Raw genomic sequence first — 21,582 nt, 5'->3', positions numbered from 1 at the left:
GTGGTTGAGTCACCAGTCCAAAAAAACAAAAGTGGTTGAGTCCTAAATTCAGAACAAAAGAAAAAAGTGTCCATGTTTAGTTGCAAATAGTGGTTCAGGGGTCACCATTGGGGTACTTGCAGCTGTGCCATAATAGCATTACTAACAAATTTTGATTAATTAACATACACTGTACGCTATATAACGTCTATATGCTCACGACAAATATAAAATGCCTATACAAATTAAAATATTTATATGGTATCCAGAACGATAAAATTCTACTTTTGTGGATTCACATCATCATTTTCTTTCACAAACATAATGTGTCTTCTCCGACAACTTATTCGCTCATCTTGTTACCATCTCACTGTACTTTTTCCATACAGCAGAATTTTGGAGCTGGGAGAGAGAGGAAATGATAAACTAATCTGTTCTGCAACTGTCAATTTTTTTAAGGAAAGTTGGGACACCCATATTAATTTCTCCCATTAGATTATGCTTTCGATGTAACGGGCACTTGAAGCTGCCTCAACTCGAGTGTCCAGACTCTGATCCATACCTCTATTATGGCAACACATTTTCAAACCGATTGGCTTGAAAACTTTGCAATCTGTTTATTTGTTTATAACTTTTGTCTTTTTTTCTGGTGATGAATAGTTCTGGAAACAACTTAAAATAAACAGGAATCTGCTCCAGGCACCAGCCATCCCCCCATTTTTGTGTGTGATGATATCGAAAAGCAAATAGAGTTCTGAGATTTACAGTGAAAATTTTATATATTTATAATATAGGCCCATAGCTCACTGCATAAGGCAAAATGTTAACACGTTTATGGATATTCATCCTCACCATATATATCTCAACTGTTTTTTATTTTTATATATATTATTTTATTTAATCTTGTGGTTGTTTCCTCTTAATAGTGGCTCCACATCTTTTCTATTATTGAGTATAAAATATAATTTATAAATTCCGTGTTGGACATCCCTTCATTAATTAGTAACCACCACATCTTCTGATAATTAATGTGTATATATATATATACGCAGTAGTATTAACTTGTTAGGGAAATAATTAGAGCAGAGTGTTTATCTCAACTTATGGGTTAAAAGAAATCTAAAATGCTAAACCCCATAAGTAGCTTACCACATATATGAGATTAACATTTCATAGTATCAGGTAATTGTCGACCAAAGTCATGGACACGAAACAACCAAACTTGTAGCAGAAGCTTCTTACTTTCAAGTTTCAACACACTCAATCACGTCTTGGATGATCAAATGGGAAAAAAACACGTTTTACAAGACTTCAATAATAGTCCTTTTGGACAAATTTTAGTGACACAACACAGTTACTACTATGTATAAAAAATGTTCAGTACAACGTTTTCAACTGCTAATTTACCAAAGCAAAATTTTGTCAAAAGGATACTGTTTCCCGATATGTAAAAAGCCTCTGACTAATTTTAATTTGGCAAATTTTGCTCTGTAATTTGGTAGTTGAGAAGCTAAAGACTGATCAGGAAAGGTTAGGTTTCCAAACTACAGCAACCAAACTAATATAGAAAGGGCGATAAAACACTGTACATTAGCGATGATGTTTTTTTTTGTCAAGAAACTTAAACTGCTGCTTGAAGTTGTCCCATTTTCACTTTTGTGACAGACAAAAAATAACGCTGGCTAATGGGAGGCTATAATAAATAAGCATATCCCCCATACACTCAATAATAGTCGATCAGTCCAAAATTTGTTCAATTCCCACTATCAAACTAGAGGATCCCATGGAGTCTTGTCACAAATTTTCTTTTCCTCTTCTTACTCTTCTCTCTCTCTACATGTCGTTTTTTGTTGCTCATGCTGAAGGCTTGCTAACGCCAAGGCCCTTCAACAACAAGATTACGGCTGCTTTTGTCTTTGGAGATTCGACGGTAGATCCTGGGAACAACAACTACGTAAAGACCCTGTTTAGGGGCAATTTTCCTCCTTATGGAAAGGATTTTAGAGACCACGTGCCGACCGGAAGGTTTACTAACGGGAAGCTTTCCACCGATCTCATTGGTAGGTTGATTATCCATTCAAATGAAACATGATATTTAGTACTTTATCCTTTGTGGTGCAAGTAAACTTGAGCTGCTTTCATTTGGTGCGTTTGGGCAGTTTCTTATGTAGGCATTAAAGAATATTTGCCACCATATTTGGATCCCAACCTTAGCATTGAGGAGCTGATGACAGGAGTTAGCTTCGCCTCCGCCGGCTCTGGATTTGATCCACTTACACCACAGATATCTGTCCGCATCTCTCCTTTTTCCCTTTTTTTCTCTTTGATGTATACGTTATAATGTAGTGTGAAAAGCTAATTTAAGTTCAAAAGTTAATGTGTTGAAATGCAGAGCGTGATTTCATTACCCAAGCAGCTGGAGTATTTTAAAGAGTATAAAAAACGACTGCAATCTGCCATTGGAAATAGAAGAACGGAAGCTATTATCAAAGAAGCTGTGTTTCTCATCAGTTGTGGTACTAATGACTTTGTAGTCAACTATTTCACCTTACCAATTCGACGAAAAAGCTATACCGTCTCAGCTTATCAACAGTTCGTCTTGCAAAGTTTTAAGCAAGTCCTACAGGTTTGGCTTAATTAGAACTACTACAACTATCCAAAGAGATCATAATAACATATTTAACAAATCAAATTAATTTCCTATTTTTAACGATACGGAGGAGTAGATTGTTAATAGCTAAGGATAACCTACAAATGATACTAGTTTACCATATATGTTTCATGGTATATAATTTATTCATCTACCTTTTGATGAAGGGGAAGGGGTTGCTTGAGCCGTCCAAAATTTTACTTTTCGACTGTGAGTTACAAGTGGCTACAACATTCCATATATTTTCTGGATAAGAAAAACGCTAGTTAATCAAGGTTGTAGGGATATGGGGCTTGAGTCAAAATTTGACTATTCAAATGTGAGTTACAAATGGTTACCTCCTCCAAACATATATTTGTTGGATAACATAAAAGGTTGCATGGTTGGGACTGAGTGATAAAAATATTATAGAAGTTTTTTTATTAAGAGTAGGATTGTATTTTGCTTTATTCTCTCTACTAAAAAAATAGATATATTGGTCCATATGCATTAGATCAAAAAATAAATTAGTTCTTCTCTTAAAAATACAATCTATTTCTACTGTTAAAATTTGGTTATTTCGTCAGCCACACAGGTTTTTAACAATACAAATAGATAAAATTTTTACCAAAAATGATCAATTTATTTTTTAATCTAATATAAAAAGATTAATTTAACTATTTTTTAATAAAGAGACAAATAGTACAAGAGTCTTCATAATTTTTTTATTACGAATTTAAGTAGGAAGAATCTGAGCAAATTTGTAATGCACGTAGAAAGGACTGTAAGGAATGTATGGGGTCCTAGCATTAACTACATGGAAAATACACCACCTTCCGATTCTTCCATTGGTTGACTTATTGCAATCAACTTGCTGGATAGGTATTGGAGGGCAGTCTTTAAGAATAATAGAACAGCCTAGGCCCTAGGGCAGTCTTCAAGCCCTACAACTTGGGAGGCGTTGATTAATTAATTAGTGTGTATACAAATGTTTAACGCAGGATTTATGGGATGAAGGAGCTCGGAGAATCGCAGTTACTGGGCTGCCCCCTATGGGTTGTCTGCCGGCTGTGATCACTCTCTATTCTAAAAACGCCATCCTCGAACGTGGTTGCATAGAAAACTTATCTAAAGTAGGAATGGAATATAACCAAATGCTCCAAAATGAACTGAATTCCATGCAGGGTAGATTAGCTCATCTGGATGCAAAAATCACTTACGTCGACATTTTCACACCATTGATTGATATGATTCAAGGGCTCGGAAAACATGGTAAGCATAATCTTCTAATTAAAAAATAATGTGTGGTTTCTACGTTGTAATTATATCAGCAACCCAGATTTCGTTTTTCATCTGCTATATATTTATTTTTCCCATTATTTCTCTGCAGATTTCGATGAGGTTAGCCATGGCTGCTGTGGGAGTGGTTATTTAGAAGCAGGATTTTTGTGTAATCCAGGATCATTTGTGTGCAACGACGCATCTAAATATGTATTTTTTGACTCAATTCACCCAACTGAAAAGACATACATCAACTTGTTTATGGCTAGTCGTCCTGTCATCGATTCATTTATCCAGGATTGATATTCGACTGGTGGAGTGATGTATAAATATATATAATTAAATCTAATATTACTTAACAAATAATATGTATTTTTTGTATATGTGGGTGGTTTAGTACATTGAATGCTCAGCGACATGTAAATTTAATGCAACAGATACCAGTTAAGACTTATATGTCACTGAAAATTTTGCAAAAAGAAAAAAAAAATTATGATTCATAATTAGAGGTTTATCAATTACCACTGCTTTAAAATTAATGAAATTTGCAAGTTATCGTTGTTCCACCCGAGTTTATTCGTACTTTTATCGATAGAGATAAATTTACAGGCAGTTTTTTCGCCTAAGCTTTAATCTTATAATTTTTTAGCGTTATTTCTTTCTAAAAAAAATAATTAAATTTGCACTCTACCATAATTTCGTCCACCATTGACATTTCTATAAGCCACCTACTTTTGTACCGTACTCGACCGATTGTTTTAGTCAAATTCGACAATTCCAATACAATTTGAAGGCTCCGTTAAAATTTGAATCGTATTTTTTTGCTAACAATTTTTATTATATACACTAATAATTTAAAATTATATTCAAAAATTATAAAAATATAAAAGATTATGAAATTTATAATTTTTAAAAATAAATTAACTAAAAAGTCTTAATTTTTCAAAATAAAAGTAAAATTAAAAAAGTTCGTCAAATTATATTAAAAATTTAAAATTTTCCAAAAATATAAAAAGAAAAATTCAAACATAAGTGTGTATATTATTGACCAATAGTGAGCATTCATAATGTTTCTCCAAAAAAAAAAAGAAAAATAAGCATACTCCAATTATTTATTTTCTACTTTTTCAGTCCTTCCTTCCACCTTTCACTTTTCCATCCAACAAGCGTACCTCAAAAATGGTAGACAGATTGATAAACAAACAATAGAAGGAGAAGCCAAAATGCTAAATTACACAAAACAGTTTCTTTTAGTCGTAGAGTCTTAGTACAAAGCATACTTAATTAACGCACCGATCTACCTAAAGTTGCAGCTTGCAGGCTTCTAGCTAGGCCATCAGCTGTTTCCGGAGAGAATCAATGGCCTGCCCAGCGATTATTTCATACATTCTTTCAGTGGGATGAACAGCATCCCAGAATACATATTTTGACGCATCAGCGCATGTACTCATGCCTCTGCATGTATCTCCATACTCTATGGTCCCCGTCCCGCAACACCCTTTTGAAGCTTCAATGAAACCTGTCATTTTTTTCATTATGTTTTTATCCAGAAGTTATTACATGCTACTATCGTCAAATGTTGAACAGAAAATAAAAAGGGAAAGATTAAAAGCTAACCATATTTTTTGGAGTTATTGACAGCGTCCTCAAAGATGCCATAAGCATCAACGTAGCCAATTTTCATCCCTAATGTTGTCCTGGCGACTTCCAACTTGAATTGTAGCTTGGAATTGAAGGAGGAGGAGAAATTGTTATACTTTTCCACACATGTTTCCTGGTTCATTAGAGTCTTGACAAGGGGCATGCACCCCAGGGGAGGCACCCCAACTACCACTAATCTTGTTATCCCAAGACTGTGCATCGTCTGCAATAAATCAAAACGACTTGGAATTTGTTAAACCAACAGAATATAGGATAGGATAGGAAGATGATTGTTGGGATCTGTAAATATTTAACCTATGTGTTCCCTACATGCAACTAATCTTAAAAGAGTTGAGTATTTTCCTTTCAACCAAATGGAATGTTAATGCTCTATACAAGATATATTACAAGTAGGGTATAGCAGAGAGACAGGGAGGCACCTTAACATCGTCAGACATGCAAGAGGCCAAGTAATTTTGGTACTCTTCCAAAGTATACTGCTTGGGGCGAATGGGTTCTAAATAGTAGTTTTGAAGAAAGTCATTTGTGCCCATACTCATCACAGCTACCGCATTTTTTATAATATTTTCTGCTTTCCTCGCTCCAACCAGTTGCCTCAACCGCATCTTATATTCCCTGAAATACTCTAGCTGCTTGGAAACCGGCAGGACATGCTGTTTCACCGATAAAAACAAAAATATAAACACACACATGCACACATGCATTGGAAAAAGGAAGATTATGAGAAGAGATAAGTTGAGGAAAGTGTTCCTATTTGGTCTTGGTTGTTAAGCCTCTTGAGTTGGAGTTTATCTAAGCTTCCCATGAAGGTTCGACTGAGGGTAAATTAAAGCTGGTGTTTGATTATGTTTCCATGTCCTACTGGTTTTAGGGAGAACGATATATTATCAAGTAGTTGTCATTTGAGGTGGGTTCAATTCTTTCATCAATTTTTCCCTTGATGCTTTTGGGGAAGGGTGGAATTGATAGCTTATCCATATATTTTGTTTTGGTGAATGGCTTGAGGTTGAGTATTTTGTTCTGGTTTGCCGATCTTGGAGTTTTGGGTCAGCACTTGTTTGGAAATTGATGATTCGAGTGTTTGCTGTTTTTGTGCTTGTCTAATCTTGATGTTCTCCTAGTGTTTGTTATACTGTTGTAATGCCATAGGAGTATAACGCTTTGGTGCTTATTGGTGTTGTTTTTATTGTGTTCCTATCGGAGGCCTGTTTTCGGTGTATGCTTAGGCGTTGCTCTTTATGTTATTAGTGATGTATCACCACTGTAACAGTGGATGTTTCTCTTTTATTAATAAAATTTCTTTTGTCGAGCAATATATATATATGTTTCCAAATAAAAGGGGCAGACTTACTGAGAGATTGGCAGTGAGCTCATCATAACCAGAAGCAGCTGATGCGAAACTAACACCATGCAAGATATCAACTGGTCTCAATCTCTTGTTAAGGAAAGGTCGAATTTCGTCCGTGTAACCCAAAGCTTCAGCTGATCATTTATTAATAAACACTACGTGAGCAGAGGACATTCTGAAATATTTATTGGCCAAAATCAAAGTTTTCCTTTGGCTTTTGACATTGAATACAGAATCGACAAATTACATTAATCGTGCATGAAAGAAAGAATATTTGTTTTCACTGCTTTTGAATTGATAGAGATGTGTAGCCTAGAATGTTGAAAGTGATCGATTCATCAGCTGCTAGCATGTATATATGATTTAACATTTAAAAGCATGATTGGTAATTGAACCAACGAAACATATATAATATATGAGAGTCCACAAGTACAATATCTTGTGCGTATTTTTAACACATTAAAGTAAGAAAAACAAATATATTTAGTTAGAAGTCTATTTTTAGACTTTCATGTTACTCATCTTTGCTTTGTTTTTCAATTTATCAGGTCACAACCAACTAATGAAGTTGTCTTATCGATTTAATGCTTAGTATATTTTGTACTAATCTTCATGAGTCTTTAATAGAAAACAAAAGGAAAATATATCAAAATCAAAACCTATAGATTAATATTTGAAGTTGTCAAAACTTGCATGTAAATAATCTAGTCAAAACTCTTTAAACTATAGTATGGGTATTAGTTTTATATGTTCATTAGTAGGTCTTCAGATAAATAATTTTTTAGTCATTGTAAAGGATGAATCAAAGTGAATGAGCCAAAAACCAAACATTTTTCAGCAGCATCAGTCTGTTAACTGCAGTTGATGCCAATGATAAGATGATGCAGGGCGTTTGGAAACTCGAAAGCGTAAAAATTATATTTACAGTATGAAACTAGTTGACATTCTGAGAGACAAGGCAGTAAATTACCAATAAAATCAGTGGCTAGCCTTCCATTGCTGAACCGTCCAGTCGGGTGGCCTCTGAAGAAGTCTTTCCCATACGGTAGGAAATTACCCTTAAAGGGCGTAGCAATATAGTTGTTATTGCCTGGATCCACGCTGGAGTCTCCGAATACCACTACGCAAGTCACGTTGAATTTAGCTGCCAGCACCCTAACTTGTTGAATATCCACACCTCCTGAGAGCAATGGCATAACAGCGGCCAAGGCTAGTGCCAAAATCTGCACCAAAACAACCCTTCTCCTGGCCATATTTTGAGCCATATCTGGCTTGCTGAAGCTTGGAAAGGGAATCCGGTCCTTTATTAGAAATTCTATTCTCCGGAATGGATGTTACTCTTCCATGGCCGTACTTCAAATCTTAAATAGGCCTCAGACGGGCTGGTTTGTGTTGGTTGAAACATTTAACAGCGTCTGCCAAGTTATGGAGAAATGCAAACTAATTGCATTAAATATGGAGTTCGAACAGTTACAGTCGTAAAAGTTTAGGACTTGTTAAGTAGATCATGGATATCCTATTAACCAAATCTTCAAGTTTCCACTCCATGGATAACACGTTGCAATCAATAAGTAGGTAGATATTTATGCTCAAATTCAAGTTTGAATACTTTGAATTTTAATTGATATTTTTCAATAAAAATTCAAATAGTGTGGTGAACTATTTCAATAATAAAAAATTATGATATTCGAATAGTGTGGCTTGAATTTAAGTTTTGTTATAGTTTTTTTCGTTATTAACTTGAAATTTGAATAAAAATTCGAACTATCAACCCATAACTTGAGTAGATGCAGAGGAATTTGGGCCCCAGAAGATAAAGACATCAAAGGTTCATTGGGAGAGCTCTCGTGATGAGCTCTCGAGTTAGGCTTGCATGTTCTTGGGTGTTTGTAAACAGAGGGTATGAAGTCAAATGGATAGTTCGATGAATACGTGTTAAGTCTAGAACAGTATATGTATTGACATGCATGGAGCCTATTTAAGACATCATTTCGATGAACAATAATTGTATCTTATAAATACTAAATTCCTCTCACACGATAAAACATACAACAAAACACTCAACAAGTTTAATTGAGTAATAAATTGTATCCAAATAATTTAGGGTTACATCTTTTAAATTTCCTTAAAAATTAAACTTTTTATTTTTATTTTTTAAACCTATGGCCATTGTACTGTATACAAGTAAAAATAAAAATGGTTGACAAGATTTCGTGAGTAATTTATGTATAAGTTTTGTCTTACTTCTTTTTAATTTTTCTATATAAATTTGTACTACTTCATATTTTAATTGATTGAATGTATATATTTATAATTGTGAATGTAGTATATTTATAATAATAAAATTTAAAAGAAAATAACGAATCCCCGATTCCCCATGCAAAATTCCACCAAATTAGACAACCAATCACCATGTAAAATTATTGTGTGCACCATTAATGTGTAAATAAATTATATGCAGTGTTTAAGTAAGGTTACGGCAAATAATCAAAGTGGACCCTTCCAATAAATTATTTTAATTTTCACGTCTAACCACTGAAAAAAAGGGAAACCGTTGAAATGTATGGTATCTAGTGGTTGAGATAAATATGTATATTTTTTCAAGAACACATAAATATATTGACAATGAATAATATATAGATATTTAGTCAACTATGTGACGGTACACATTATTGAAAAATGTATCAAATTAATATATATGATATAAATTGCAATCCAAGTTTGGTCCCATTGACAACTAGCTATCAAAATAGACCTATTTAGTTATAAGTGATTGATCATGTCTTACCCTAAATTCAGTAGCAAATAAAATGAGAAGAAAATGGAATCCCAGCTGGTACATATAAAAGTCTATATGCTGGCTCCAGATCATCTTTCCAGGCCCTCGATGCCGGATTAATTCTAAAAAGAATCTAGCTTATTGATTTAAAGTGACTGGTTAGGCCAACTACCGCATACATATATATTAAAAGCCCCTTCTTAGCCCTTATATAATCTGGCTATTAGGGTGTAATTAGTACCCCTTAATCACTGCCTTTGAACTTGTAAATGAAGTATACAAGCCTTTTTGTTGGTATTTATTTCTTCGACCTTCCGCCCAATGACAACTTTTAAATGAGACAAGACATTTGTTCAGTGCAATTAATAAAACTATATATGTTTTCAATAATTAAAAGAAAAATGTCGGCCTCATCAACCATACTTGACGACGTAAATTGAATACTGAAAAATAAAATAAAACGCACCAAAATACAGTTACAACTTTTTTTTGGTCGATTTCAGTTGAGCTTTGATCACTACTATTCAAATTAAGTGAATAAATTTACACCATATCCCCTCAAAATTCAAATTTAAATTCCGTACTCTTGTTGACATTTTCTCCATTCATCTCCAACCATCCTACTTTATATTTAAATTAATTAATATTATAATATATAAAATTTTAATTTTAAATGTTTTAACTGTTTATAAAATATAATTTAAACATATAAATTACATGTTTAACTATTAAAATCACATATAACAACTTTAATAAATTAATAATTTTTTTATAAGTTATAGAATAATTGAATCAAATGCAAATTATCTTTTATTTTTCAGCTTTTTGGGATTAAAGTCAAGTTTTTATACTTACAACACAATACTCTTCCCATTGAGCTAACATATTGTTGGCATTACTATTATCATCATCATCATTAGACCTGTTCAAGGGCCGAATAGTCTACTCGACTTGATAGGCCCAATCTGATTTGGATTGGGCTTGAACAAGAATTTTACACTTCAGCACAACTCGATTCAATTTTAAAATATTCTTTTATCATTTAAATTTAATTATAAAACATTTAATATATATTTTAATATTTTTTAAATAGTGAAATGGGCTGTTGTGTGACTAGGTTGAAAATGAATCAGTCTTGAAGTTTTTTGAAACTGATCCTCTGTTTGGCCTAACCTAACTTATGGACAAGTCTAATCATCATCATCATCATAACCATCACAACACCATGTTATTATTAAATTGGTATTAATAAGTAATTAACTTAAATTATCATACAAATATAGTAAAATAAATTTTGAGAATTCATTATTAATATTATGATATATAAATTTTAAATTTAAATATTTTAAGTAATTAATATAATTTATTTATAAAATTTATTTTAAATATATAAATCATATTTATAGTTTATTGTTTATATAAATAAAGGATAAATTTATAATTGAACAGCTGAATTGTTTTTTAGAAGTTCAAAAATTAAAATTTTCTATTTGTATAATAACTTTTTAAAGGTTAATATTATTTCAAACATCAATGCTAATCCCACCTTTAGTCTTCGTTGCAGGTAACTTACAGCTATTGCTACCTTTTTGGGGGATTTTGTGATCCAAGAAAAAATGTCGAAAAAGAAAATTAATGAATTTTGAGCTATTCGCATTGATTGGCGATGCACTGCTTTGATTGAATTTCTGACTGCAATTGTCGCTGCCTTTAATGTCCTTTCAACTTTTCCTTTTTTTTTTCTTAATGGCAAGTTTATATATTTTATCAAAATAGTCTTAATTATATTTTTAGTCTTTTTTCTATCAACCTTTATTTTTCTTTTAAATTATTTTTTAACAGATTTAATAAAATACTATTTAAAAATTAACAGAAATTTTATGAAATATTTTTAATGAGATGTAATTTATTACTTAGACAATCTAAAATATAATTACATATAAAATGATAAAAATAAAAAATCATACATGGAATAAAAATAACTCTTAAATTAAAGAAAATAAATATAATTATCTAAAAAAGTTTGAAAATGAATGCATATGTTTGTTTCTTGATAGGTTTCAAAAGATAATTAATAAATCAAACCGAAAATATTAAATCATGCTTCATTTTGAATTTTTTAAATAATTATATTTATTTTCTTTTAATTAATTTTTTAACTTTATGAATTAATTAATTAATTCTTTTATTATTTTACCCATGTAATTATTGTATTGAGGTATCTAAGTAATAAATTATATCTCATTAAAATATTTTATATATAAAATTTCACATCATCCCGTTAAATTTTTAACATTACTTTTATCAAATCTATTAAAAAATAATTTTTCAAAAAAGAACAAAAATTAATGATTAAAAAGCTCAAAAATATAATTAGGATTATTTTGGTAAAACATATAAATGTTAGTGGTGAAATTTATTATAAGACATTTTTTTCCAAAGTATCCATTGAAGCAAATGTAATAATTAATCTTTTATGTTTTATAAACTCATTAAAATAATAAAGACTAAGCACAAAGGTTAAAACTGTTCTATTCTATTTATTATAGCCTGTAATAATTAGTCTCCCTATAACTGTATCCCTTGATACTACATATACTTTTTATTCTTGAATTATCACTCTTTTATATTTAAACTTTAATTTTCTCCTAATTGAAAAATCAGGAAATTGATTTTTAAAGAGCCCATATATAAGATTAATAGAATCGATTGAGTCTTAGCTTAATTCGTATGAATATTATTGTCAACGCAAGAGGATGTGGGTTCAAATATGTTGAAGCGTATTATTTTTCTATTTATGGGTTGAGAGGGTCTATAGATAATTTTAGGTATTATATAGAAAAGAGCAAATATGATTTGAATATATAACAAAATTATTAAAAAAAGTTCAAATAAAACAATCATCTAAAGGAACAAATTTATAGTAAGTATTATAAGACTTCACTTTCTTAACATAATTTTCATCTAATTCCCAGTTGGTGCCTTCAAAAATTTTGAAGTAAGATGAAACAAAATACTTATTATCACCCAAAACCTTCACTCTATTATTATACTCATCCTTACAATTGCCTCCTAGATTAATACCCCTAACATTTGAAACACTACCAACATTACCCTAAACACCATTTATGCACTATGTTCATCTGCTTCACCCTTACATAGTACACCATTGTTTAACATATATGTCAAGAACATCCTCAAAAGGTTCAAGAAATGCAGTAGGAATGTCATGCTCAATTTTAGCATCTAAATGTTTAACATATAAGTCAAGAACCCACCTTTCACTAATTGGGTTGCTAGTTCTAACACAATGGCATCCTTTTCATTTAACATTCTCAACCTCATGCTCAATGATTTACCAAACTCAACATAGTAAATGTTCATCTTCCTATTCAAGTCATACCCTAAACTCTTTGGTATTTCCATGATCAGTCTAATATTAGCACATTAAATTAGGATCCTCATAACTAAGTAAAAAAAAAAAACCTATCATGTGAAGATAAACAAACATTAAAGATATGATCACGTGACTATGTGACAATTGAAAAAAAAAAAACCATGCCAACATGTAAATTATATATAAACAAGACACTTATTATGTGAAAAATAATAAACAATAGAGAGATCTACTTACATTGATATAAAATAAAATTATTTTACACCCTTTCATATCTTTTGTAGGATTAATGTTTTAGCAATTCAACTATTTAATTTATTGATATAATTGTACTTGTCATGCATGTAAACTTTAGAATCGATTTGATATCTCTATCACTTTGATCTAAAATACTGTATATATTAATATTTATTGTATGGTTGAATTCTTTTTGCATAAAACAAATAGTTAGAAATTTTTAGTTCATGTTAAATTTAACATGCATGACCTATATGAATGAAATATGACATATTATGATTAGATTGTTAAAATATTAATTCTACAAAAAAATACTAAATGGTGTAAAACAACTTTAGTTTTGCACCAATGTAAATGAAACCTTCCTCATAAATAATATATGAAAGTAACATAACAATCTTTACATAATATTTATTATTTGTTAATATTTTATGTATTTACATATATTTTAAGTTTTATATATTTATTATAATTTTTATATAGAATCATGACCAAATAGACAATAAGTATAAAAGCTTATGACTAAATTTGTTTTATAGATCAATTAAAAAGTATAACGTTATGATTCCGTTACTCACTTAATAATGAAAAAAAAATCTCGAAAGTGTTACCAAATAAATTATAACTTTTTTAGTTGATGATCATAAAAGAAACTTACTAATTATGAGATGACTGCTAATTATGAGATGACTGAATGTTAGTATAGTTTACTTAGCTAGTAAAAGAGTTTTCTGCTTATTTTTGTGTAGAGGAGACTCAAAAAGAAAAATTTTCAATTTAATCCTCTTATAAATAGAGAAATTATAAATTAATATATATAATAAAATTGTACTTTAGCCCTAAAATAATAAAATTTTAATTCAATCCTTTTATAAATAAAAAATTATAAATTAATATATAATAAAATTGCATTTAACTTCCTAAAATGAAATAATTTCTATTTAATTCTTTTTATAAATTAATACGTAATAAATTTATATTTTAATCTATAAAAATATAATTAAATTTCCAACCTTCCTAAAAAAAATTATTGAATTCACCACTGTTTTTGTGTGGAGCCCTTTCTGAAGTCTCGCTTAAAGAGACTACTTGAGGCTTTGACTCTAAATTTGAAGATGCTTCTTTGCTTCTTTTTATCTTTTGCATGCCCAAACATATCCTTTCTTGGAGGTTTATAGAAAGGAAATAATAACTTAAAATAAAGTGCGAGGTAATTATAGGTTGACGGTAAGCTTACGAATTTTCCTTCTCTCACTTTGCGGTCAAGATAATTCAAAAAGAAAAACAGAACCACTGAAAAGTGATCGATATAAAGGTCTCCTATCTACCAAGTTCCATGTTGTTTGGGGACTAAATTTTCTAGACATTCACAAAAGTCTACAAAATCCCAATCAATAAATAAAAGAAAGCTTAGAACTAAAAAAAGGGGATGGGGAGGTATATGAATGGGAAGGAAAAAAAAAAGCTTCACATGTGTATGCTACAAACCTTCCTTTTCTCTCCATGTCTTCTTCCCCTTTTGACGCCAATTGAGCCCATTTTTTCCATAGCTGCTGAAAAGGCCAGGAAGAACTTTGCCTTGTCTAGCCCAAAAGATTGGACCAGAGGCTTGGTCCTCGGGTCCAAAAATAGACCTTCGTCTGAAGCTAACAAGCCCAGTTTGCTCTGTAAATTTGCATAATAAGCATGGTCGAATACGAATGGGGTGGTGACATCGAATGGAGCCACAATGTCATCATTACCACCAACCTGTGGGCATGACATCTTCAAGGCCTTTAGTAGCCTTGGATCAATGGCAGGGTCAGCCTGCTTAGTGCCTTTATAATTGTAGAGTCGGTCCACGAAGTTCTTGCAGTGGGCAAAGCCGATGGTGTGCGCACCTGAGAGCACAACCAGGTCCTGGATGGTTAACCCTTTTGAGCTAAAGAGTTTGATCAGTTGGTCGACGGTTGAATTTGCATGTGGGAGATTGTTGGGGACCCTGGATGCCATTGATATTTTCCCATCCCACCTTCCTTTCTTCACTACGTAATAAGGTCCCCCAGCCTGGAAACACATTAAATCACAGTAAAACCAGTGTCCATTAAATATTTACTAAACTTCCTCGTTAGTTGAAAACCAACATATCTTAAGATGAATTAATTAAAACCAAAGGACTCGGCTGTCTTAACATTGATAGTGATATAATAAAATCAAACATGTTGGAGACTCAACATAAGGTCGAAAGTCAAGATCAGGTAGTAGGACAAGCTTAGCAGCAGAATCTTGGCTGTTAATCAACAAGTTTCGCTGTAGACAAAATAGGCACATGGAAATATGAATATCTTTCGTGTCTTATTAGAGAGTTTCAACTGATAAGTATAGCTGTAATGCAGAAAATAAGTAATATTAATATATATTTTTCTCCAATCTTCGACTCTGGAAACATCATCCGAATTGGAAGATATGCATGTAACGATATCAAATTAATTTCTTTGTTTTTTTCCCCCAGCAATATGATTGTAAACAGAGATAATATCTAATGCATGAGATGAGAAGCAAATCGAGAGCAATAAAAAGTGAAAACGGTTGCACTTACCAAATGGATAAAATCTCTGGCTGCAATTGCAAGAATATCAGCGCAAGAAACAATGCCGGGGCATTTGCTCTCCACCAAAGCCTTGGCTCTCGTTATTGTATCAAACCCCTCTGTTCTCAGGTCCCTGTTATCCGCTGCATCTTTCTCTGCTAATATTTTACTTCCAGGCTGTGTTGCTATAAGGATAGACGCATCGCAACCCTACAATATAACAGTAATCCAAGCCAAAATTTTGAATCAATCATCAGCTAAAATTTTATATGGTTGGAAATCAATGGAGCATTGTAGGCGCATTAATGCTAACATGTGCTTGCATGCATGCAGAAGTAAGAACTGATAAGTAATTGAATATAATTTGCATTACTTCTACAAAGCAGTCATGGAAGAAGAGGCGAATGGTGGCAGGTGCAGAGACAGGGGTTTCTTTGAATTGTTGGGAGGTGATGGAGCCGACGAGTTGCTCAACTTGAGGGCAAGATTTTGCATAGTAATTGACAGAAAGCTGGCGTGGGGGGCGTTTGGCCTTGGTGGTAATGGTTACAGGATTGGAGGAGTTTATGGTTACAAAGAGAATGATGAAGAAACAAGTGAAAACCAAGGAAGAAGAAGAAGAAGAAGTTGGAGAAAGGACAGGCATGATTGTGAAGTGTGTTTGGTCGGCAGCTTAGGACAAAGAAAGGAATAGTAGTGGAGAATATAAAAGAGCTAAGACCAGGTTAAAAATTCTGTAGTGGGACAATACAAATTGCCTCAACTATAAAAGAAGATAATCAACTCCCGTGAAACCCAATCCCTACATGAATGATAGGAAACGAAATAATAAGACATTTCCCTTTGACACTGTTCTGGTATAAGTATATGACTAGAAATTTAAGGTAAAGATTTGGCTAATCATAGCCATGTTATAAAACAATAATAGCTAAGACGATTCCTCACGGATTTGTGTAATGATTAAAATTCTAACATACATGTTAACCTCTTTTATATGAAAACACACACACACACACAAAAAGAATCTTAGATTTAAAACGAACAACAAATTCAGGTAATTATCTTGTTTTTTTATAGACAAGTGGTTTGATTTAAATGCCAACGGACTATTGGTAATTAATTAATTAAGCAAGGGTAAGGAGGCAAACAGGCAATATTAAGGGTGAAGAGAAAAACAGTAAGGGTGGATAAAAAGCAGTGAAGCTAATGAGTGGAGGGTACTACTCAACCCCACTAGCCAACCAAACATGAGTTCTTAAATGCAATGCATGTGCAAACGAAACGAGGGAAACCCACCATATCATAAATAACTCTTGTGTCAAACAGATTAATCAGATTCAGGGCCATTAGCTTTTACTCCTCTCTCTCTAGGGTATGCGTCAATTGCTATTTTACTTGCCCTTTTCAGTCAAGTCTTAAGTGGAAGGGAACCTTTTCCTTGTGAGCATATTAAAAGCTGCTAGCACTATCTCACGCTCAAATTCCCTTTTTCTTAACTTTTTGTTATTGTACTAGTACATGTTTATGGAAATTAGGCAATTGTTTGGACTTTTTAACTTAAGATGAAATTCAAATATGGATATATATTTATCATGCTAATACTAAGACACGGGTTAGGTGGACGTTTTTTCCTACTAACATTTTACCGCATCTGAAGTTCGGTCCCAATTCCCAATCAGGTTTTTGGTAAATACATTTTTGTTTGGGGGGAGTTGGGTGAAACTACAGAAGCCGAAATAATCTGTCTGCAAATATAAATCAGGTTTGTGATTGTGGCTGTCATGTGGGGGAAGTAATGTGTAAATAAGCAGTATAAAATCGATTTTTTACTGCAAATTTCTGTTGCTTTTTCTTTCGATGTCTTATGCCCTGTTAATCTGATCCACTTCTAACTTCCAGATAATGACATCTGATGACTCTGTTAAAAGTCAAAAACAAAAAACTGAAAAGGCATGGGTAACTGAGATTGCACGGACTTTTTCCAGTCAAAAAACAAAGCAGCTAAAGTCTAAGAAAAAAACTGTGTTCTCGATTATCGAAGATACAAGTTGGCAGTGGCAAATTTAATCATTTTTAATTCCTTTAATTAATAGGAAATTTCAGAACTGTCACCCAGACCAAGGATTTGCTAAACAAAGTACATTGTCGTTTGGCCTTTTTTTTTTTCTTATTAGTTGAGCCTTTAACTGGATTCGGTTTGTCTGAGTTGATTGAACCATTGTTTCCTTCTTGTTGGCAGCCTCCATGCAAAGATGCAAAATTTTGTAGCCTAAACAACCAGTTTATAGTTTATATCGCCGCTGTAATTCGGCCCATTCATATACTTTTTAGACATGTTCTAACCGTTATGTCTCTCTGCTTTATATAATTAGATTACGTCATTTCTGCAATAGGAGTGAAAATGATATATTGTGGGTAAAAGGTTTTTCGAAGAAAAAACAACTAATTTTTATTAAATCAATAAAGTTGAGATTCTAAAAATTTAAGTTTCTTAACTTCACTCTCACAGTCTTTTCTTTTTAGATTTATTTTAAATTTAAATTGTTTCTGTAATATCACATAAAAATATTTTTAAAAATTTAATAATAGTTAATATTTTAAATGATTAATTTATGACGCTAACACACTTAAAGGCTTAATAATATCTAGATTATGGCATAATTATGATGTATTTGAAATTTTTATTTAAAATTATATTTATAAAAAAAATTAACTAAATTTTAGTTGAAATGATAAATTTAAAATTTTGAGACCTTGATATATTATGCTCAAGCCTCTTTATTGTGAATTTTTTTTCCTCGTAATAGCACGTATCATCTTTTCAATTTTTACCCTTTTGTTAGACTTGTCAACATACCAATAAAACAGCTCAATTAGAGTGCTATTATTATATGCAAACCACGTTGAATGAAAAGTTGTTGCATTAATATTAATATTCACTCTATTATATCTTTTGATAGTGCTTCTCTTTTGCATGATGAGATTGAGAGACTTAAGAGAGTGTGTATATGATAAATCTTTTGGTTTGGATTAATTTTTGTCCCTCTTCTTATGCTTTTTGTTTGTGTTGCAATTTTTAATGCATTATGATTTTACATTAAAAAAAATACAAAAATAATTTATAGCTTCATGCACATCAATATTACGAAATGCATAAATAGTTGAGTATTTCTTTTTCTTCCAAAATATAAATATATTTCAATTTCAAAGTGAATTGAACTTGTGGTGTGTAAAGGAGTTTATTAAAATGATTTGATTGTTGAATACGTTGTGGTATTCTTATAGAAAAGAAAATCAGTTTCGAGCAAAGCCCAATTCATAATATTTTCCAGTGGGCCACAAATAATTCCCATAGAATTTAGGCCAAGCTCGTGTTTTTGGGTCAAACTCCAACGCTGCGTTTTACTCTCAGCACGCATTTCTCTGTTTTAGCCTGGAACTGTACTGCTTAGCATTGCACATAGACTGTTTGATAAAATCACCCAGCGAATCGAGTTTGAGCTGAGTAGACTCCGCACCTGAAAACTCGAAACAATGCAACGGTTAGCATCAAGAATCACCGTAACCGCGAAAGTTTCCTCGTCACTAAGAACTATCATCCTGAAAGAAACACCATCTTCTTCTTCTTCTTGGCTTTCAATTCGCTGCTTCTCTGCGTTCTCTTCGCAGCAACGTGTCAAAAACCCCGAAACAGAAGCAATCCCAGGAGATCTATTGAAATGGGGTTCACTCGGTTTTTTCAGGACTTCGAGATTTGCATCTGGGTTCAAGCCTTTAGAACCCAAGCCATTGGATTCCATCATGGATTTGAACCGAGCAAAAAACCGTTCACCTGAGGACCTTGCTTCTATTTGGGATGATGTAAAATATACCCAATTACTGAACTTTTCTTTCCCTTTTCATTTTCATGTTGTTAATATGAAAGAACAAATTGATTAAGCAAATTATTTATGTTCAGTATCACTTGGGAAGAGGTCATATTGGGTTGACCATGAAGGCAAAACTTTACCGTTTATTGGAACAAAGAGGCTCAGATTGGTAATCCATTTGATTCCATTGTTTATGTTGTTACATACACGTTGTTGGGTTTCATAATTCTTGCTAGTCTCACTTTATCTGTCTTAGCAGCCGGTATTTTGTCATTCCTTTGTGGAGAGGAAGTGGTTATACAACAATGTTTGCTCAAGGTTTGTTATTTGATCTGTAGTCTTTGAACTTTTTTCATATTGGTTTAATGTGACAATTGATTTATTTTGCGGTGGCTGACTTCTCTTGCTTGTGATCTATATAACCGATGATTTAACTTTGGCAAAATGCTTTCTATACTACAATGCTCATAATCATGTTATGGTTTATTGAGTCATGCCTGTTGTAGCAATAAATGTGTATTAAGAAACAAGCTAGTTTAGAGCCATAATTGTTAACGAGCTCATCATTCTCAACCATACTTTTGATTTGATACTATCTGGCATAACATCATGGCTTTTGCAGTTGGGAAAAAGCATTGGAAATGCCTTGCCGCAAGAGTTTCTATCTATTGGCCATTCTTGCGCATGCTAATTCCCAAATTTCTGTTGAACGCATCAGAACCAGGAATCCAATTAGGGTTATTTGCTATAATGAACAGTACTAAATACTAATGATGTTATGCATTAGGCCCTCAATTAGATTTTTAGATAGCATATGCCATTGAAGTATACAATCAAAATTTGCATTCTTCCACAAATTTGTTAGTTTGCTTAAATGTTTATTCAAAATTTTGTTGCAGTGCAATTGCCATACATGCTTTTCACTGGTCTTGAAGATTATAAAGCAAGAGGAACTCAAGCATCTCCTTACTTCACTGCATCCTTTTACACAGAATTTGCAGAAAGCAAGGACTTGGTACTTATTCGAGGAGATATTGTTTTCACCAGCAAGCTTACTGATGAGGAAGCAAAGTGGCTCTTGGAAACCACTCAATCTTTTTATCTTAATGATGTGAGATACAAGCTGGTTGAATGTTTCAATAAAGAACCACGTGATTTTGAGTTTAAGGATGTCTTACAAGCTTTAGACATGCCCATTCTGTAACTTATTAAAATGATATTTTTTTCTGAATTGCAATGCTTCATTTTGAAGAAGTGTGAAGCAATCATTTTTCTAAACACTACTTGTTCCATTTTCAATAAATTATTTAAATCTCTCCAGAAGAGAGGATGGTGTTTAGATTATTTGTTGTGTTCTTGGGAGTAATATTGAAGAGAGATTATGTGTGAGACCAAGTGTTTCATTTTACTTAGAGAGATACAGATCTTACACTTTTTGTCTCCCATTTAAATGATATCAACGAGTTAACCATTCTCTTTATATATCAGATTGTATTCATTTATGTATTGTGAGCTAAGTTCTCTTCAATCATCGAGTAAAAGTTATCTACCTGTGAAGCATGAAACTACGAACTTACAAAACTTGCTGTGGAAGATGCAATATAAATTGTATTTAATTCTATTACAGAGTTATAGAAGATGTTACACTAACTCTATAAAGTCGGTTAACCTTTTTCTAACTTTTTAATGCGCTATAATACTTGGGTGGCAAAGTCGACCATTAATCATTCAGGTGGTAGAACTGATTATATATTAAAGTCATTTCAAGTGCACTAAGTACTTAGAAACCTAATGCTTACCCGAGATTTACAATTACAAGAGAAGAAAACTTT

The 21,582-nt window shown here is 32.3% G+C and overlaps 4 protein-coding genes across 4 annotated transcripts; 2 read left to right on the top strand and 2 right to left on the bottom strand.

Annotated features, from left to right (window-relative positions):
* The first annotated feature begins 1,576 nt into the window (after positions 1-1,576).
* LOC108451792 (GDSL esterase/lipase At5g45960) lies at positions 1,577-4,392 on the top strand. The gene is made up of 5 exons (XM_017749475.2): positions 1,577-2,039; positions 2,139-2,269; positions 2,372-2,605; positions 3,610-3,880; positions 3,999-4,392. The coding sequence occupies exons 1-5, from the start codon at positions 1,763-1,765 to the stop codon at positions 4,190-4,192; spliced, it is 1,107 nt and encodes a 368-aa protein (XP_017604964.1). The 5' UTR covers positions 1,577-1,762; the 3' UTR covers positions 4,193-4,392.
* A 518-nt stretch (positions 4,393-4,910) lies between these two features.
* On the bottom strand, positions 4,911-8,319 carry LOC108450612 (GDSL esterase/lipase At5g45950). The gene is made up of 5 exons (XM_017748313.2): positions 7,870-8,319; positions 6,903-7,033; positions 5,971-6,204; positions 5,507-5,753; positions 4,911-5,408 (listed from the first exon to the last, which is right to left on the bottom strand). The coding sequence occupies exons 1-5, from the start codon at positions 8,162-8,164 to the stop codon at positions 5,218-5,220; spliced, it is 1,098 nt and encodes a 365-aa protein (XP_017603802.2). The 5' UTR covers positions 8,165-8,319; the 3' UTR covers positions 4,911-5,217.
* A 6,226-nt stretch (positions 8,320-14,545) lies between these two features.
* On the bottom strand, positions 14,546-16,747 carry LOC108452365 (peroxidase 19). The gene is made up of 3 exons (XM_017750142.2): positions 16,255-16,747; positions 15,891-16,091; positions 14,546-15,358 (listed from the first exon to the last, which is right to left on the bottom strand). The coding sequence occupies exons 1-3, from the start codon at positions 16,525-16,527 to the stop codon at positions 14,780-14,782; spliced, it is 1,053 nt and encodes a 350-aa protein (XP_017605631.1). The 5' UTR covers positions 16,528-16,747; the 3' UTR covers positions 14,546-14,779.
* Positions 16,748-19,239: 2,492 nt separating this feature from the next.
* Positions 19,240-21,094, top strand: LOC108451963 (uncharacterized). The gene is made up of 4 exons (XM_017749681.2): positions 19,240-19,742; positions 19,840-19,919; positions 20,010-20,068; positions 20,650-21,094. The coding sequence occupies exons 1-4, from the start codon at positions 19,416-19,418 to the stop codon at positions 20,952-20,954; spliced, it is 771 nt and encodes a 256-aa protein (XP_017605170.1). The 5' UTR covers positions 19,240-19,415; the 3' UTR covers positions 20,955-21,094.
* Positions 21,095-21,582: the final 488 nt, after the last annotated feature.

Source organism: Gossypium arboreum, chromosome 5, assembly GCF_025698485.1.
Source record: "Gossypium arboreum isolate Shixiya-1 chromosome 5, ASM2569848v2, whole genome shotgun sequence".
In the NCBI taxonomy this organism is placed as follows: domain Eukaryota; kingdom Viridiplantae; phylum Streptophyta; class Magnoliopsida; order Malvales; family Malvaceae; genus Gossypium; species Gossypium arboreum.
The sequence above is the reverse complement of the archived record's forward strand: the minus strand, read 5'-3'. Positions and strand labels throughout refer to the sequence as shown.

Excerpts from the sequence above, each read along its gene's own strand:
- LOC108451792 (XM_017749475.2), top strand. The coding sequence starts at position 1,763 with ATGGAGTCTTGTCACAAATTTTCTTTTCCTCTTCTTACTCTTCTCTCT. Across the intron at positions 2,270-2,371 it reads CACTTACACCACAGATATCT|AGCGTGATTTCATTACCCAA; the intron begins GTCCGCATCTCT and ends GTTGAAATGCAG. Across the intron at positions 3,881-3,998 it reads TCAAGGGCTCGGAAAACATG|ATTTCGATGAGGTTAGCCAT; the intron begins GTAAGCATAATC and ends ATTTCTCTGCAG.
- LOC108450612 (XM_017748313.2), bottom strand. The coding sequence starts at position 8,164 with ATGGCTCAAAATATGGCCAGGAGAAGGGTTGTTTTGGTGCAGATTTTG. Across the intron at positions 5,754-5,970 it reads GCATGTCTGACGATGTTAAG|ACGATGCACAGTCTTGGGAT; the intron begins GTGCCTCCCTGT and ends GATTTATTGCAG. Across the intron at positions 5,409-5,506 it reads CAATAACTCCAAAAAATATG|GTTTCATTGAAGCTTCAAAA; the intron begins GTTAGCTTTTAA and ends AAAAAATGACAG.
- LOC108452365 (XM_017750142.2), bottom strand. The coding sequence starts at position 16,527 with ATGCCTGTCCTTTCTCCAACTTCTTCTTCTTCTTCTTCCTTGGTTTTC. Across the intron at positions 16,092-16,254 it reads TCCATGACTGCTTTGTAGAA|GGTTGCGATGCGTCTATCCT; the intron begins GTAATGCAAATT and ends GTTATATTGTAG. Across the intron at positions 15,359-15,890 it reads CCAGAGATTTTATCCATTTG|GCTGGGGGACCTTATTACGT; the intron begins GTAAGTGCAACC and ends ATGTGTTTCCAG.
- LOC108451963 (XM_017749681.2), top strand. The coding sequence starts at position 19,416 with ATGCAACGGTTAGCATCAAGAATCACCGTAACCGCGAAAGTTTCCTCG. Across the intron at positions 19,743-19,839 it reads TTGCTTCTATTTGGGATGAT|TATCACTTGGGAAGAGGTCA; the intron begins GTAAAATATACC and ends ATTTATGTTCAG. Across the intron at positions 19,920-20,009 it reads GAACAAAGAGGCTCAGATTG|CCGGTATTTTGTCATTCCTT; the intron begins GTAATCCATTTG and ends CTGTCTTAGCAG.